This window comes from Lontra canadensis, unplaced genomic scaffold (assembly GCF_010015895.1).
Source record: "Lontra canadensis isolate GAN:19392208 unplaced genomic scaffold, GSC_riverotter_1.0 scaffold124, whole genome shotgun sequence".
Classification (NCBI taxonomy): domain Eukaryota; kingdom Metazoa; phylum Chordata; class Mammalia; order Carnivora; family Mustelidae; genus Lontra; species Lontra canadensis.
This window is the reverse complement of record NW_022631118.1, coordinates 1,159,335-1,176,846: the sequence shown is the minus strand read 5'-3', so window position 1 is coordinate 1,176,846 and position 17,512 is coordinate 1,159,335. Positions and strand designations below refer to the sequence as shown.

Here is a 17,512-nt window from a genome sequence, read left to right as displayed (position 1 = left end):
AGGATGTTTATTGCAGTATTGTTTCTAGTAGGAACAAAAATAGCTGTCACCCCAGCTATACCCCCTTCAGTAGGAGAATCTGGGAATGTGAGTAAATGACAGTGCATCCACACCATGTGGCACTGGGGGGCTAGCTGGAGGAAAAGGCTGGAGCTTATATGTATGTATTCCCTTCAGAATGTTTCCAACATACATTGCTTAAGGCAAAAAAAAAGTAATAGAACAATATGCATAGTATGATCCCATTTTTGTGAAAAGAAAGACATGCACATGTATGTTTTTAAATAAAAGAAACAATATGCTAATGGTGGGCACACCTGGGGAGGCCGACTTGAAGAGGCCAAGAGTAAGAGAGTGAATGTGTTCTTTGCACATTTCTGTGTTCCTTATCTTGGGACAATCAGCATACATCATTTTTATATCAAATGACTGAAATTTAAATAAATAAGCAACAATCAACCCTGGAAATTTCTCCATGCCATTAAAGATTTTACATCATATTAAGCGACCACATGTATTCCTTCTGTAGATTTCTCTTAATGTTTATTGAACCCAATGCTGGACATGGAGTATATCACAAGCTGTCCAAAGAGGGACCAGGGACATTTGAGTGTCTATCTGACCTGAAAATGTTCAGACTCATAGATCTAACCATACCTTAGGTAGGAAATTATCTGATAGGTACACTAGTGCTTGTGCATGAAGAGGTCTATGCGGGAATGGTCCCTACCTTATTATTCCTGCTAGCAAGAGGCTAGAAACAATCTACATGTTCAACCTCAGGACTGGATCAATAAAAAATTATAGGCTGACTATATGCTTCAGTTCTCAACAGCAGATATAAGAAATGAGACGGATCTGTAGAACTTTACATGGAAAATGTGCCAGGATATATTTCACAGTGAAGAGAAAAAAGGCAATTTTCAGAACAGTATGTACAGTGTGATCTCATTTCTATTTAAAATGTATATGTGACTGTGCATTGAAAAAGATCTGAAGCTACTTCTGAAGCTAACAAAAAAATTAAAAAAAGAAAAAGAAAAAGATCTGAAGGATAAATAGCAAACTGTAGGAAGGATTTACCCATAGGTATGTAAGTATGTATGTATCCCTGTAAGAATATAGGTATATAGGTATAAAGGAAGTGAGCTCCACGTCCCACAGGGTGTGCAAAACGGGATTGGCTGTCCCTAATTCAGGGAGGCTGCGGAAGGGATTTCCAAATTGCTCGGAGGTACCTCAGTTTCCTCTTAGCCCTGAGAATCTCTGAGAGAGGGGAGGTCAGGACTGGGACAAGAATCCACCCCTAAGGGGAAAGGGTTAAGTGGGGATGGTGTTCCTGTGGGCGGGCTCCGCGATCAGCAGCGCCGGGCTCTGTTAGCCAAGTCTGAGCATCTCGGAGGATGCGGCGCGGCGAGCGGCTGCAGGGACGCGCGCAAGGTGAACGCGGGGGCTGCCGGCGCAGCGCCCAGGTGAGGAGCTGGCCCAGGGAGGGGGCGATGGCAGGGCCCCGGCAGGGAGCGTGGCCTGCAGCCCCCTTTCTGGGCACGAGCGGCAGAGCCTGCACCATCGCCCACCCCCACCCGGGACACTGCGGGAAGGCGCGGAGCCAGGGGAGAGGAGCCGGAGGAGGAGAGGTAACCCGAGCTGGACCAGCTCCCGAGGCTGCCCTGCGGCGGCCCTCGCCCTGCCCCCAGGCCGGCCTCTCCCCAGTCCCTAGGGCAGGGAGATACCCCCTATCCCTCACCCCACAAAAATCTCAAAAAATGTCTCCTGTAGCAGGAACCTAGGTCTGGGCAGCCCCTTCCTTGTCCACAGATGCCTAAATCTCGTTTGAATTGCGGCTGGCGAGCAGATAGCATATGCTTATCATTGAAGGCCTAACTCAAGTCCCTCCTCTGAAAAGCTTTTGGACCCCCATGTTCAAAATGAGCCATTGCCGGTTTCACAACCCCTGGTGTGGTCATTCGCTGGCTGTGTGACCTTGGGCGATTTGCTAACCCCTCTGAACCTCCCTTTCTTCCCCTCTGAAATGGTAATACCCACACCTGCTTGTGTTGGGAGGGTTGGATGAGATGGAGGACATGCAGCTAATCTTAGCGCAGGAGCCTCAGTGGGTGAGTGCTCAACACAGGAGCACTGTTCTTAACCGGGACATGGGTTAGTGGCCCTTCAGGCCTTCCTCCTCCGCTGGCCCCAACTCCTGACACCAACTGGGGCTTCTCTGTGGGTCCCCAGCACCTAGTTTGGGCGAGGAGTAGGGCATGGGGTTCAGCCAATGTTTGAGAAATGAAACAAACAAGACTTCAAGGCAGAATCTAAACTCAGTTTGTGAATGGGTTTAGGGATCTTTGAACCCCCTGAAATTGTCCACAACCTTGGATGAACCTGGACATTTCCAGGAGAGAGCCCCTGGAGTTTCCACTGGATTCTCAAGGTGTAGGTGAGGCACCAAGGATGAGAAGCCAGGGAACTCTGGGCACACCTGCTTCCCAGAGAGGAAGGGAGAAGGGCCTCTGCCCCTAAACACACCCAGGCCTCTCCTCTCTCACAGTTGATGTGCTCCTGCCCCCTGTCTCCTGGCTATCGGGTCCCTTCCTGCCTCTCTGGCTTAACTAGGAGCTCTCAGGAAGAGGAACCTTTAGTGGATATCTACGCAGGGCCAGGCATATGCAGGGGGCTGAAGACAAGAAATAAATATGCTGCTGCAGCCCCTGAGATGCCCCAGGCCCGGGGAGGAAACAGGAGATTACATTCTGTGACCAGGATGATGGGAAAGGGTAGAGGAGGTGTCAGGGAAAGAAATGTCTATGCTGTAAAGAGCCACCATCATATCTCACCCGGATTTTCTCTCCCCCTTTTACAAATTTTATTTATTTATTTTATTTGGAGGTGAGAGTGCGTGTGCGCCAGTGGGGCAGAGGGAGAGGGAAAGAATCTCAAGCAGGTTTTAGTGTCAGGACGGGTCCCAACGTGGGGCTCGATCTCATGCCCTGTGATCATGACCTGAGCCAAAGCCAAGAGTTAGATGTGCTTAACCAGCTAAGCCACCCAGGCGCCCCTCACCCGTTTTAAAACACCGGGCTTGTTGCTTGTGTTGGCTTCCTGTGATACTTAGGATAAAATCCAGGTGCTTCACTCTGGTTTACAAGGCCCCTTGTGATCTAGCCCTACCTTTCTGAATTTATCTCCCTCTGCTACGTTCTCCTTCATTTGCTATACTCCAGCCACACTAGCCTTTTTGTTTCTTGAGTTCACTCGTACATTCTGCATCAGGGCCTTAGCACTTTCTGTTCCCTTTGCCAAATACTTTCCCCCCATATCTTCAAATGGCTGGCACCTTCTTCTCATTCAGCACCTAGCTTAAATGTTACCCCAAAGTCCTCCTGCTACCCACTATGTAAAATAGCCCCCCATCTGCCTATCTCTTAACCCTGTTTTATTTTCTTCACAGCTCACCTTATTTAAAACTATTCGTTGTCTGTCTCTTACCCCAAAATGCCAGCTCCGTGAGGGCAGGTATCTTGTCAATCTGTTCACTGCTTTTAATCCCCCAGGCCTACCACTATGTGTTCAAATTATTTGTTGATGTAGTTAAGGGGGCTGGTGGGGGGAAAAAAGCTTTCTGGACAAAGGGAAAAGTAAAAGGGCATTAATGCTTATTAAACTCCTCTTATGGGCCTGGCCTATAATGTGTTTTGTTAGGTGAGTCTTGTAAGAGCTCCCCTGACTTAGGTACCCATTTTACTGATAAAAAAACCACGATTTGGAGAGGTGAAGTTAAGTCACCCAGGAAATGGCAAAGCTGGGATTCAAACCCAGATCCCTCTGTCCCTCTCCCTCTCCACCTCTCTGATATTTGAGCCAGGCCTTTGAGAATAGGATTTCGTAGGGCATCTGGGTGGTTCAGTCGGTTAAGCGTCTGCCTTCAGCTCAGGTCATGATCCCAGGGTCCTGGGATCAAACCCCACATCATGGTTCCTGCTCAGCGGGGAGTCTGCTTCTCCCTCTCCCTCTGCTCCACCCCCTGCCTGGGCTCTCTTGCACACTCTCTCTCTCTGTCAAATAAATAATAAAATAAAATCTTTGAAAGAAATAGGATTTCAGCAAGTGAAGGAGGAGAAGGCATTCCAGGCTTAAATAGCAGGAGCAAAGGACTGAGGCACTGAAGAGTCCAGTGGGATAGATAAGCAGCCTGCTGTGGCCTTGGAAGACTAGGAGAGGAACTTATATTCTTTCCTGAGGGTAGTGGGAAGCCATTGAAGGTTTTGAAGTAGGGCAAGTGGCATGACCAGAGATGCAGTTTTAAAAGGTCACTCTGGGCAGCATGAATAGGTTGAACACGAAGGGGCCGGGGAAGGGGGAGCTTTTCTGTGTCTCCTTTCTTTCCCACCATCCTTCTTGGGGCAGCTATGGGCACTCCCAGTGTTCACATGTCATCCCCCTTCTTTTTTTAGGCTCATCCAGGGAGGACTGGAAGTTGAGTGTTCTAGGCCCAGGCATCAGAGTGGACCATGGCTCCCAGCCCATGGGGCCGTGGATATGGCCCCCTGCTGCTGTTGCTGCTGCTGTCCCTGGGGGCTGGCCCTGCTCTGGGCCGGGGCCTTCCCAAGCCACTTGAGGACTCGGAACCACATCTGATCCCAGGAAACCACCCCCAGGGCCCTACAGGCACAGAGCCCCAGGCCCTCGACTTCCTCTGGGAAAAGTCCAGAGATGAGGGCCCCTGGAACTCCAATGTTCCCCATGCCCCTGCTGAGGAAGTACCCGAGAAGCCAGCAGACTCTCCCCTTGGCCCAGCCTTGCATGGACCTAAAGCATTCCACAGGGCTCAGAGAGAAGGACTCCCAGTAACTGATGACCTCCAGATGGCTCGAGGGTCAAGTTCTCATGGCTGGACAGGACTGCCTGACTCACAGAAGCCTATAGAGCAAGAAGCACCAGCTCCCCATCCAGTAGGCCTCCCCCATCTCACTTTCATCCCCATAACTCCCAGACTCCAACTTGGGATAGCCACAGTTCTTCCCTCCACAGAACCAGAGGAGCCTGGAGGCCAAGTGGAGCAACGACCACCTAGAGATGAGGGTCTGGTGGACAAAGCCAAGATCAGCATCTCAGAAATGTCCCCCTTAGACCACCAGGGCCCTCCGCACACTCTTGCTCCCCACTTGGTCACTACCAGGAGGCCAGTCCTAGAAGAACAGGGAGGTGGTGAGGACTTCCAGGAGGCAGCTCGAGGGCCCCTCTTCACCCAACAGGATCCTGAACTCCCTCATGTTGGCTTGGTATCCCCAGCTGAGGTGGTGTCCTCTCAGGAGCCTGGGTCCCAGCCAGACCTGGTATTGGCCAAAAGCCTTCCTCCTGCTGAGGGGCTGCCAGTGGAGCTCCCCAAGAAGACTGGAGGTGAAGAGACCTGGGAAGTCAGGCTTTCAAGTCCCTCGCCCAAACAGGCTGATCTTCCTGATGTTAGGGGCTCACCAAGACCCCAGCCCTCAGGTCCCCCTACCACAGAGACACCTGATGGGCAGCCTAAGCCAGGTGGGTATCAAACTGAGGGTGCTGAGCAGTGCTGGGAGGGGGCAGTGTTCCAGGGTAGCTGGATGGCCAAGTTTCTGTGTGACCTCTGGTCCCTCTCGGTACCATTTTCCTTATTCTGCCAAATGAGAGTGATTGTGCCTCCCTTTTGGGGGCTCAGACTTCGGGGACTGCTGGAAGGTCAGACAAAGTGATGACTGCTTTTGTTATTTCAGAGATAGCGGCAATGAATGGAGCAGACCCCATCTCCCCCCAGCGGGTGAGAGGAGCATTGGAGACCCCAGGTACCCCCAAGTCCCTCATTCCTGGCCCCTTGGACCCCGGCCCAGCTACAAATCGAACAGAGAGCCCTGTGGGGGCCCTGCAGCCAGGTGAGGGTATGGCTAGGGCTCTGGGAGGGAGTGGGTACTCTGTCTAATAACTAAAAACCTGTGTGAGGTATCTGGGAGGAGTGAATGGGCACGAACACCTGCTTAAAGGAACTGACCAGGACCTCCTTCAAAAAACTCAGGATAATAAACTAATGCTCATTGGGTACTCTGGGACAAGTCATTTGTCCTTTGGGGGCTAGAATATTCTTAAATGTGACTTGGATATATTTAGTGCAGTTTCTCCAACTACTGCAAAACAGTGGAGATTTTTAAACATTCCAATACCCAGGCCCCATGCAAGGAAATCTGATTCACTTGGTCTCCAGGTGATTCTAATGGGCAGCCAATGCTGAGAACTGCTGGTATTTTATTAGTAAAAGCAATAGGTCACATCATTTAACATTATTGGGTGTTGGGCACTATGCTAAACCCTTAATACTGCCCACACCCCAATGAGGTAGGTGCTATTACCATCCCCATTTTATAGATGTGCTTAGAAAAGTTAAATAACTTGCCTACCACACTAGAGAATGTGGAAAATCAAAAAGCACTTTTCAAAGGGCTATTTTGATATTGTTATTTCAGATGAAGCCGAGGAGTGGCCGGGGCGCCCCCAAAGCCATCCCCCAGCACCCCCAGTCCAGGCCCCCTCAACGTCACGCCGGGGCCTCATTCGGGTCACCACGCAGCGCGCCCTGGGCCAGCCACCCCCTCCGGAGCCCTCAGCCAGCTCCGTACCATCAGCCCCAGCCACCAGCCCCCCCGCCAATGCTACCGCACCTCCTCTGCGCTGGGGTCCCCTCCGGCGGGTGCTGAGCTTTTCCTGGGAGCTGCACGTCTATGGGGTGGGGGTGCTCTTCCTCTTGCCCGCATTGTTGGCACTGGCCTCCCTGGCAGCCGCCCCTGCGGGGCCCCGGCTGGCTCTGGTTGCAGCGGTGCTCGTGCTGGTAGCATCCGGGCTTCGATCTGCCTACATGCTCGCCGACCCTTACGGCTCTCAGGCACGGCTGGGCTTACGCGCCGGCCTGGTACTCTACAACCTGCCCTTCCCCTTGCTGCTCACTGCGCTGGCGGCCCTGACCCTGCTCGGTCTAGGCGTGGGGCTGCCCCAGCAGCTGCAGAACCCGCTCCTGCTGGGAGCGCTGGCGTTGGTGCACGGCGTGGGGTTGCTGACTACTGACTTGTTGTCGGTGCGGCCTGCGCTCAACCTCCTGGCTCAGGGCTTGTCGTGCGCCTGGGGCGCGACCGTGTCTTTGGGCACGCTCTGCCTTTGCCGTCGCCGCCTGCTGGACGGGCCTCGGGGCTGGGATGCCAGCCCAGGCCCGCGGCTGCTGGCCGTGGCCGGCGCGCTGGGGCTGCTGGCCAGTGGCTTGCAGCTGGCGGCCGCGCTCTGGCTATACCCAGGCCCAGGCAGGGTGGGTCGCTTTTCGTGGGCCTGGTGGGGTGTCCACTTCTGGCTGCGCCTGCTGGAGCTGACCTGGGCCCTGGCCCTGGCGCTGGCTGCTGTGGCCGCCGCACGGCCCCGGCCGCCCACGGAGCACGCTTGCTGGGCTAAGTTGCTACGCCTGGCGTGCCCCACGCCCTCAGGCAAGAGCGAGGTGCCTGAGCGACCCAACAACTGCTATGCAGGGCCCAGTGGCGTCGGCGCAGGCAGCTTGGACATCAGCAAGAGTCTCATCCGCAACCCGGCGGAGGGCGGGCCGCCCGCCACGCCCAGTTCAGGCGCCTGGGGCTCGGCTGCGTCTTTGGGCCGCGGCCCGCAGGGTGGCCCGGGACTATCCCGCAACAGCGTGGGGCCGGCGCCGTCGATGAGCGAGCTGGATCTGCGGCCGCCATCGCCCATCAACCTGAGCCGCAGCATCGACGCCGCGCTCTTTCGAGAGCACCTGGTGCGAGACAGCGTCTTCCGGCGCTGTGGCCTGCGCGGCCTGGCCTCCTCGCCGCCTGGGGGCGCGCTGCGGTCGCGGCGGGGCAGTCACCCCGACGCCGAGCTCGACGGTGCGGGCTTTTCTCTTATGCGGGGCCGCTGCCGGTCTCTCAGCGACGTGCGCGTGCGCGGCCCGGTCCCACCGCACGTCGCGGACGACCCTGACCAGGCGCCCTCTCGCAGCTCCATGGACAGCTTTTCCCGGGGCTCGCTCAAGATCAGCTGGAACCCGTGGCGTCACGGGCTGTCATCGGTGGACAGTCTGCCCCTGGATGAGCTGCCCAGCACCGTGCAGCTATTGCCTGCCCCAGCCCCAGCCCCACCCCCCGACCGGCCCGGGGAACCTCAGAGTGAGGTCCAACCTCGCAGCAAGCCTGGGGACTCCCGCAGCGCCTCCAGTGACACCATTGAGCTCTGAGGGGTTGAGGAATGCAGGACCAGGGCCCCACCCTCGATGGCCATAGGGCATGGCCCATTGGGACAGCTGAACATTTGAAAAACTGGCATTCCCGGGCTACCACCTGACAGTCACTTGAAAACAGCCGGGCATGAACCTACCCCCGTTTTTTTTGGTTTGTTTTTTAATTTTTTTTTTTTTCCAACGGGTATTTTGCACAGAGGCTGTGACTTACGCGGAATACAGGGTGGACATGCATGGATTTGGGTGTGGGATATGGGGTCCAGTTACCCCCAGACACCCCTCCAGACTCCCCAGTGTGGAGAGATGAGGCTTGCTTGTCCAGACTGACTGTCCTCTTTGTGCCAAAGAAATAAACCCTTAGGAGTTGGCTTATGCCTCCCTCTGGCCATGCCAGGATCCTGTTCAGAGAGGAGGTAGCAGTCCCCACCTCCCAGCAGTCCCAAGTCCTGTGTATGTTGGGGAGGAGAGGACTTAAAAAGGAAAGGGCACTTGATTCTTCCAACAGAGGCTTTAGGAATAATGGCTGCCAATAATTTGTAGAACCTATTGTCTGTTGTGCACTGTCTCCAGCTCTTCATATCCATCATCTTACTTCTCATATTAAGCCTGAGTGGAAAGCACTATCATGCCCATTTTACAGATGGGAAGAGGGAAGTTCAGAGAAAAAGTAATTTGTCCAGGGTCTTTTGGCAAATGAGAGCTGGCACTGAACCCAGGAAGTTCCACTCCAAAGCCTGGTTCCTCCACCCCTCTGACTCCTAACACTACTTAGGTCGAAGCCTCTTGATCCTCCCTCTACTGCTCCTCCATCAGGGTAACCCTCAATTTCCTAGGGTTTTAGAATATTTCCCCAAGGGCTGGGGGCTCTCAGTAGCTCAGGCCAACCCATGGGGAGTAGGAGGCAGGTGATGAGACTGAAGCTTCTCTACTTTCCAAGACCTTTATTTCCTGAGATGAATAAATAATCAGTGGCTGAAGGGCAGGGGGGTGAGTACGGAAGAGGAACCGGCAGCATGCAGCTGGCAGGAGGGGGCTGTGATGGGCCCCCCCCCGCAGAGAACCCCCCCCCCCCCTCATCCTAAGCAGGGGCCAAAGCCCATTAGCAGTCACCACAAAGAGATACTTTTTAAAAAATTCACACATGTGAAGCCTGCCCAGCTCCCCCAGGCCAAGATCTCATGGCATCCATATTCAGAGCTACTTTTTCACTCCAAGAGCCTCACCTGCCCAGGCCTGGTGGATAGAGGGTGCTTACCCCACTCAGAAATAAAGCAAGCTGCCTCAAGTGTCCAGGCAGGAGAGAGGCTGACCTCTGGGGACAGCCTGGATGGGAAGAAATCCTGCAGGTGTGGCAGAGATTATCTGCCCTTGATGAAACCCTCCAGCACGCGGTCACTGCGCTCTGACAACCAGTAGCCGGTCATGGCCGCCACAGCCCCGATGAAGATGGCGGTAAAGACCAAGTCGCCCTTGGCGGCCAGTGTAGCCAGCGCACAGATGATGACCCCGAAGAACATCTGCTGCAGCACCACCAGCTCATCCTCTGTCATCTCTGAGAAGAAGCCTGCTGACTCTGAAGAGAAGAGATGCACCTGTTACTCCTCCCCTGTTCCTGGAGCTCCCCACACACCGCATCACTGCTGCCGCATGCCTGCCTGCCTGGCAAACGATGTCATTTGCCACTGAGAACAACTCTGACAGGGCAGTCGTTGTCCCTATCTCACTGAGTGGGAAACTAAGGCTCAGAGAGGTAAAGAGGTTTGCCCAAGGCCATGTGGTAGACACATCAGGACACAGCATGTGTACTAGCCCAGCTCCAGAGCCGGACTGCCTGGCTTTGACTCCTGTCTCTGTGATCTGCTTGTCACGTGGCCCTGGGCAAGTTATTTCATCTCTGCATCCTAGTTTCCACTGTGTAAAATGGGGATGAGAATAATACCAACAGCACTGGATTTGTTTTAGAAGCAAAATAAATTAATACATGCCACATGCTCGGGACAGCATCTGACACACAGCCAGAGCTGTGCAAGTGGTCCCTATTGTCATCAGTGTGACTGTCCTTCACCTCATCACACCTACAGCCTGCAACAGCTCTCAGCAGCCCCAGGCAAGAATTGGTCCCATTGGACAGATGAGAATGGAGGCAGAGTGATTTGACACCAAGTGTGATTTTCTTTCTACCCTGGGAGGTGTGAGATGGCTAGAAGTCAGCCTGAAGAGAAGATGTAGGGTTTGAGTCTCAGTGCAGCCTCATGTGGGCAGTGCCCAGGGGCATGGGGCAGGGCCTGTGGGTGCCTGGAAAAGGGTCTTGCCTGTCCTTCCCCTGGATGAGCACCTCCCCTCCTCAGGTTTCTGGGGGCCACTAGGAGGCTCACCTGGGATCTGCTCCTTCACACAGATGCCCTCGATCTGTTTGTAGCCCTCGGCACAGACACAGCGATAGCTTCCCTCGGTGTTCTCGCACTGCTGGTTCTCTCCTGGACACACCTCTGTCTCGCATTCGTCCACATCTTAAGGGAGGGTGACAGGGTCAGGCCCCCACTGCCAGAGTCCCACATACAGCAACCCTGACTCCCATCTCACACACATCCAGACACTCCCCTCTGCCCTTGCCCAAACAACATTCCATCCTTCCTTCTCCTGCCCTGTCCATATCCCCCCAGCCGTTCTCAATTCATGGTGGACAAAGCACTCCACGGCGTCTGTGCCCCAGTAGCAGGAGACTCACCGAGACACTTGGAGCCCACCTGCTGGTAGCCAGGGCTACACTTCTTACAGCGGCCCGGGCCCGCCCCCATGCAGCCCAGGCAGGCCTTGGCACAGTCTGGAGAGGCGAGAGGACAGATGAGTGAGAGCTGCCCTTAGGCCCAGGGTGGATTATGGAGGGGGAAGTCCCACTCCTGAAGAAATTAGGGGGAAAGGCATGGAGCAGGTCCTCCTACCTTCCCCACCACCCTCCACTCGGGGACTGGCACTTACCTCGGCACTCATAGGAGCCCTCTGTGTTCACACAGAACTGGTTGGCTCCACAGCTGGTTCGCTCTGTGCCACACTCGTCAATGTCTGCAGAGAGGCCGGCAGGGCGGGAATTTCAGTCCCTACTGCACTAGCAGGGAAGCCGAGGCCAGGGTTGTTGAGGAACAGACCTGCCCCCACTCAGATGGTGGGCCAGAGACCGCAGGCCGTGTGCCAGAGGCACAGGTGCAGTGGGACTCAGGGCTGCCCAGCCAGAGACTGGGTTTTCCAATCTGCCTCGAAGCTAAGCGTGGCCTGAAACTGAGTTCTGGCCAACAGGATGTAAACAGGAGTGATGTGCCCCACTTTTAGCTTGGCCTTAAAATGACAGAATTGGACTCCTCCGTGCACTTTCTTCCCATTCTCACTTCCTGAGTGTCGGGTCATGGAACACGGAGGTACCTGTCACCCAACCTCGAACAACAGAACCGTCCCAAGGGGATGACCACACAGTAAGACAGGCAGTACTAGGTCCCAGAATGATTGTGACAAGCAGAACTTCCCTGCCTGGCCTGGACCACTTGTTTTGAGACTGTGATAGAGATAAAAATAAAACTCTATATTCTTTAAGCCACAGTCTTTGGTGATCTTTCTGTTATAGCAGCTTAGCCTTTACCCTCATCTACATAAATAGCAGGACAGAGACCAAACCAAGTCTTGAACCCAGGCTTCCTGACCCCAAGTTAAGTATTTCATTTCCCTGGCTAATCCTTTCTCAATTTTCAAGACTTGGCCTAAGTGGTACCTCCTCCAAGAAGCCTTTCCTGATTGCCCCCCCAGCACAGAGCTGGCTCAGGGACATCTCTAACAGCACAGAGATCCGTCTATACTCTAACTGCCTGGTTACTCTTCTGCCTTTCCAACCAGGTTGAGATCTCCATGAAGATGGGGACTGTATTGGTCTAGCCCAGAGATGTGCATGTTGATGGGGACCACCTTCCCACACCGAGGGCAGGGCCTCACTCACCTACACACTTAAGGTGATGCAGGGCCCAGCCCTTCTTGCACTGGAGGCAGTTTGATTCCTCAGGGCCTGAGCAGCGAGCACAGGGGCCAAAACAAGCTGGGGGGAACGGAGAAAGTGTGAGGATGGGCAGGCAGGCACCCCATCGGTTCCTGCCCAGCCCCATGCCTCTTGGCTACCTACCCGAACATACCAGATGGCTGGCGTTGCGCTCTGCCTCAAAGTAGCCAAGGCCACACTGGCCACAGGCCTCGCCCCCGTAGCCGGCTTGGCAGTCACAGCGCCCGCTGCCCCCTCGAGTCCCTTCCCCTTCACACTGCCCGTAGCCACCGCAGGGCTTCTCTGTGCCCCCAGGACAGGCTGTGGGCAGACACCAAACCAGGTAACATCACAAATACAATCGTGAACACAGAGAATATTCCCCCATATCATTAAACATTTTTGGGGAAGAAACTTAATTTTCAGGGCCACATAATACCTCATGGGACATGTACTTAACCAATACCCTCCTGTAGAACAGATTACTTACAAATCTTTCCTTTTATAAAGACTGAATTAATCATCTTTGTCACTAACTCCCCTTTTTGTTTGTTTTCAATCTATTTATTTTTTATTCTTCGGGTTACTAAGTCTTTATCTGAAGCTTCCAGAGAGATTTTTCTAAAAGGGGCTGGTGGTATGTACAGCTCCTCCCTCAGGACTGTGTGTAGAAAAAGGTGAAAATGGGGGCTTCGGTGCAGCACCTGCCTGTCCCTAGGTCACCTTAGTTCAGGGGATGGGTCTGATCTGATCCAGGCATAGGAAATGGGGGTGTGGGTGAGGGCACTTCTCATGCACATGAGAAAAACCACAGCCCCATCGGACTGTCTAGCCCTATTACCTTTTTCTCACAGCCATTCCCCACTGATCTGCTCATCTCAACAGCCCTGTGAGGCAGAGGAGAACCTAAGGTCCAGAGGAATTATCTGAGCAACCTGAGCTTACACAGCGAGCTATGGGACAGAACCAGGACTGGATCCCTGGCTTTGGCAATGCCCGCTTATCCCCCAAGAAGAGCTTGAAAACTCACGAAGGCAGGAGGGCCCGAAGGTGCCTGACGGGCAGCAGAGCTTCAGGGAATCTGAGCAGAGCCATTGGAAGAGGTCCGGGGCTTCCTGCTGCCTGAAGGGGTTGGGGTGGGGATGAAAGTAAGGGGGGCTGAGACAGTGCCAGAGGTGCTGCCCACCCACCAGCCTCCCCAAATATCTGTGCTACTACCCACCTCGGGTATAAGACCCACAAGGCTACCTGACCAACACCCTCTCCCTATTTGGCAGAGGAGTAAACTGAAGCTCACAGTGAGAACCTGGGTACCCCCAACCGTGTCTTTAGCAGATCTAGGTTTGGAAGAAAGAGCCAAACCAGGACACAGACCCAAGCATGCAACCCCGTCCTCTATCACCAGGCCCTACCTGTGGCCCCCTCCCTGGGAAGGCCCCCAACAACTCACTTGTGAAACCACCAGCTCTCCACCAGCTCCTCACTCAGCTCCAGTAGGCGGTGGCACTCAAAGTCCGACTTGCTGCACACGCTCTCAAGCACCTCTACCAGGCGGGTCTCACTGCCCGGACAGGGTGGGGGTGGCAGGACTATGTTCTACCCCATCCACCACCCTCCTTAAGGTCTCCTCTCCCACCCAGCTTGTGCCATGACACCAAAGGAAAGGCCAGAGGGTATAACGGAAAGGGTACTCAGTTGGGGAGTCATATAGACCTGGGTTTGAATCCAGTTGAGTAACCTTGGGCAAGTCACTTAACCTCTCCCAAACCTCTGCTTTCTCATCTGTAAAATGGAGACAATAACCCATCCTGCAGATGTGTTGTAAGATGCCTCAGTTCCTGCATTTGCGCAATGAAATGTAATACCCTTACTGGGTATATGTGATTAAAAATACATCACATAACAAGTGTTGGCAAGGCTGTGGAGAAATTGGAAGCCTCCTACATTGAAGGTGGGAAAGAAAAATGGTGCAGTCACTGTGGAAAACAGTTTGGCAGTTCAGTTAAACATGGAATTACCCCAAAAATCAGTAATTCCACTCCTGGTTAAAGAATGGAAAATAGGTGTTCAAACAAAAACCTGTACACAAACATCTGTAGCAATTCTATATACAATAGCCAAAAGGTAGAAACAATCCAGATGTTCATCAACTGAAGAATGGGTAAGCAAAATGTGGTAAAGCCATACAATGAAATATTATTAAGCTTTAAAAAGGAATGAACTATTGACATTTGTTAATATGTTAATATATTATGAACAAACCTTGAAAACAATACACTAACTGAAAGAAGCCAGACACATATAGATTCCAGTAAAATCAGCAAATCCACACAGATAGCAGAGTAATGGTTGCCAGGGGCTGGGGGAAGGGGAGAATGGGGAGTGACTGCTTCATAGGTATGGAGTTCCATTGTGTGTTGATAAAAATGCTCTGGAACGAGATAGTGGTAAAGGTTGCAAAACACTGTACATGTACTAAATGTCTCTAGTGGCAAATTTTACATTATATATATATATTTATATATGTTATATTATATATAATATATAAGAATATATTATATAATTATATATTATATTATTTATTTATATATTTATATATATGTATATATATTTTTTACCCCAATAAATTTTTTAAAAATACATATATACACATACACACATATATTCTGTATTTAAAGGGTCTGGCATGTGCCTGGCATATAGGAGGAGAGGACTTAAAAAACAAAAACCAAACAAACAAAAAACAGGAGCCAGTATACAGCTAGAAGTGTCCTTCAGGTTATCTTGGCCGATCCCCTCACTCCTAAATGAGGAAACTGAGGCCCATTAAGGGAAAGGAAAATGACCAATGTTACATAATAACAAAATCTTTTGTTTCTAGTGGGCATCACAGTTTAATCCTTACCACAATCCTATGAAATAGGCAAACCAAGTATCAATGTCCCCATTTTATTGATGAAGAAACTGAGGCTCAGAGGGGTTAAGTGACCTTCTCAAGGGTACACAGGGTCAGAACTGACAACCAGATCTGTCTAACTCCAAGTCTTGCTGATTCCTTCTTAACTTGACTTTGAAGAGTGGGAGGGCCTAGCACTCAGGCCTTTTGTCTCATGGTCTCATGTCATCCAATGGCTTTATAATACTGACTATATGCTGATAACCCCCCCAATTCAGGTTTCCAGCTCCTACTTTTCCCCTGAACCTCAGATGCCTCAATCTAACTCTATTTGGCTGTTTAAGGGACATCCCAGCCCAATATGTTCAAGGACACCTAATCCCACCCCTTCCCTATATTATATCCTCTCCTGCTTCACATTTACCCATACCAGAAAACAGCCCCACTATTCACCCAGTTGCTCAGGCCCTAAACCTATAAGTACTTTTTATTCTTTTTCTCTCCTACCCCATAATGATTCCATCATCAAGCCCTATCAATCCATCTGCAAAATATACCCAGAACTGGACCACACCAGCTCATGCTGCTGTCGTACTTAGACTAGCCTCCCAAATGGTCTCCGTGCTTCCTCCACTCCAGTCCCTACAGTCGTTTTGCTACATCGCAGTGAGTGATCTTTTAAAGGTAAAAACAAGACATCACCTCTCACCTCCAAACTTTCCAATGACTTCCCATTACACTCAGAACGAAATCTAAACACCATTCTGTGACCTTCAAGGCACCCTGGCTTCACGTTCGATCACTCTCGTCTGCGCACTCCCATCCAGCCTCTTCTCAAATACACCAAGCTCAGTCCCACTCTGTCCAAATCCCTTCCCTGTCACATAGCTTGCTTCTTCGCTTCAGGTTTCGGTTCAAATGTCACACCTTGAACTCCATGCCTCCCACCCTTCCGTAGTCTTCCTGTTCTTCATTTGATACGACATTATTTATTTACTTATTCACTGTCTCTTCAACTGGAATTTAAGCACCTTGCAGATGGGATTTTGTTTGCCTTATTTACTGCTGTACTAGAGATGGTCAGTGATATTTGAGTCTCAAGAGTTTCAAGGCCCCCACCAGTAGAGCCAAGATTGGGAGGTGAGGTATATAAACCCACCTCTCCAGCCCCTTACCTGTCTTTGTATTTGGACAATTTCTCTTCCTCCCAGGCAGTATTTCCACCTCCAAAGTTATCCCGGATTGTTCTCTCCAGGCCCTGGAAACAGAGAACATTAGTAATAGCTAAGTACAGTGCCTGGCACATCCTAGCACTTCTGTGTTTCACTGCCCAGGGCACTGAGGCACAGAGAGGCAACCTGCCCAAGGTCATACAACTAGTAAGCAACCAAGCTGGTACTTGACTCATGCAGACTTGCATCCCAGAACTCTTCTTAACCCCTGTGCTATCATGGTTAGGCCATCTCCCACAAGGCTGCTCGGGCACCCACCTTGTTGAAGCTGTCGACCAGTCCCCGGCAGGTATGACATGGATGGAGCTCAGTTGGGGGAGAAGACTGGGGAGGTGGAGAGGGCTGGAGCCAGACGGGACCTGGGAGCCTAAGGAAGAGACTCAGGCCCCAGAGTAGAGGTGGGACCAGGCCCCTCCGGGGCAGTGAGGCCATCTTTTCCCAGGCCGGGATCCTGTAGATAAGAGGGAATGGGAATGACTCACTGGAGGAGTCAAGTGAGAAAAAAAGGGTTGGTTCGGAGGTGCCGCGGGTCTGGGAGCCCGGATCTGTGTTATTAATAGGAGGCTAGACTAGGGGGACAACCGGGGGAGGGGAAGTGGTGAGAAAGGAGCCTGTTCAGCAGTTCCAAGACGGGAGTAAGTTATCCTCGTCACCGTGGGAGAGGTGGTCTGAATCCTTAGCAAGGGAGAAGTCATCTCATTGTTTTAAGGTCTGAATATGGATTGTTATTAGGGCCAGGATCAGCGGAATTTGGGAGAATGGGTCAGAGTCCAAGTATTAGGGTAGTAGAGGCGGGATGGGCGGTCTCGGTGGGGGGGGCGGGGAGGGAGGAGTCCGGAACGGAACCCAGGTCTAGGGGGGTGGAGCCCATATCCGGATATGAAGAGAAGGGGGTCAGGTTTGCGGGCCCGCAGGCTGCAAAGGCGCGGCCTCTAGCAGGCAGGGGAGGATCCAGACCCGCACAGGCTGCGTGGGAGGAAGAGATGACCCACCCAGCCCGTTGGCGCCGACAGCTCAATCTCCCCAACGCCGCAGCAGCCGCGGCCGGCGTAAGACGTGCGGCCTCCGCCGGCTCCGCAGCCTGGGGGGCGGAGCAGGGCCCACCCTCAGCC

General features: G+C 52.6%; 2 protein-coding genes across 7 annotated transcripts; one reads left to right on the top strand and one right to left on the bottom strand.

Moving 5' to 3' along the window:
* The first annotated feature begins 1,004 nt into the window (after positions 1 to 1,004).
* PRRT3 (proline rich transmembrane protein 3) lies at positions 1,005 to 8,622 on the top strand. 4 transcript variants are annotated; one of them, XM_032841630.1, is made up of 4 exons: positions 1,005 to 1,089; positions 4,458 to 5,538; positions 5,751 to 5,906; positions 6,492 to 8,622. In XM_032841630.1, exons 2-4 carry the CDS (start codon positions 4,515 to 4,517, stop codon positions 8,249 to 8,251), a joined length of 2,940 nt encoding a protein of 979 aa, XP_032697521.1. In that variant the 5' UTR covers positions 1,005 to 1,089; positions 4,458 to 4,514; the 3' UTR covers positions 8,252 to 8,622. The 4 variants fall into 4 exon arrangements, with proteins under 4 accessions (XP_032697521.1, XP_032697519.1, XP_032697522.1 ...); XM_032841628.1 differs by lacking the exon at positions 1,005 to 1,089 and adding an exon at positions 1,203 to 1,472; XM_032841629.1 differs by lacking the exon at positions 1,005 to 1,089 and adding an exon at positions 1,479 to 1,637.
* Positions 8,623 to 9,339: 717 nt separating this feature from the next.
* On the bottom strand, positions 9,340 to 17,504 carry CRELD1 (cysteine rich with EGF like domains 1). Of its 3 annotated transcripts, XM_032841637.1 has the most exons (11): positions 17,393 to 17,503; positions 16,659 to 16,851; positions 16,344 to 16,426; positions 13,723 to 13,833; positions 13,303 to 13,394; positions 12,417 to 12,593; positions 12,237 to 12,332; positions 11,234 to 11,317; positions 10,983 to 11,078; positions 10,630 to 10,764; positions 9,343 to 9,827 (listed from the first exon to the last, which is right to left on the bottom strand). In XM_032841637.1, exons 2-11 carry the CDS (start codon positions 16,830 to 16,832, stop codon positions 9,613 to 9,615), a joined length of 1,263 nt encoding a protein of 420 aa, XP_032697528.1. In that variant the 5' UTR covers positions 16,833 to 16,851; positions 17,393 to 17,503; the 3' UTR covers positions 9,343 to 9,612. The 3 variants fall into 3 exon arrangements, with proteins under 3 accessions (XP_032697529.1, XP_032697530.1, XP_032697528.1); XM_032841638.1 differs by lacking the exon at positions 10,983 to 11,078 and having other exon boundaries at positions 9,340 to 9,827; positions 17,393 to 17,504; XM_032841639.1 differs by lacking the exon at positions 12,417 to 12,593 and having other exon boundaries at positions 9,342 to 9,827.
* Positions 17,505 to 17,512: the final 8 nt, after the last annotated feature.

Bases quoted from the DNA above. Each gene is read 5' to 3' on its own strand.
- CRELD1 (XM_032841637.1), bottom strand. From the start codon at position 16,832: ATGGCCTCACTGCCCCGGAGGGGCCTGGTCCCACCTCTACTCTGGGGC. The intron at 13,834-16,343 runs GTAAGGGGCTGG...CTGTCCGGGCAG, and splicing joins TTGTCCAAATACAAAGACAG to TGAGACCCGCCTGGTAGAGG. The intron at 11,079-11,233 runs GTAAGTGCCAGT...TCGCCTCTCCAG, and splicing joins GGGCTCCTATGAGTGCCGAG to ACTGTGCCAAGGCCTGCCTG.
- PRRT3 (XM_032841630.1), top strand. From the start codon at position 4,515: ATGGCTCCCAGCCCATGGGGCCGTGGATATGGCCCCCTGCTGCTGTTG. The intron at 5,539-5,750 runs GTGGGTATCAAA...TTGTTATTTCAG, and splicing joins TGATGGGCAGCCTAAGCCAG to AGATAGCGGCAATGAATGGA. The intron at 5,907-6,491 runs GTGAGGGTATGG...TTGTTATTTCAG, and splicing joins TGTGGGGGCCCTGCAGCCAG to ATGAAGCCGAGGAGTGGCCG.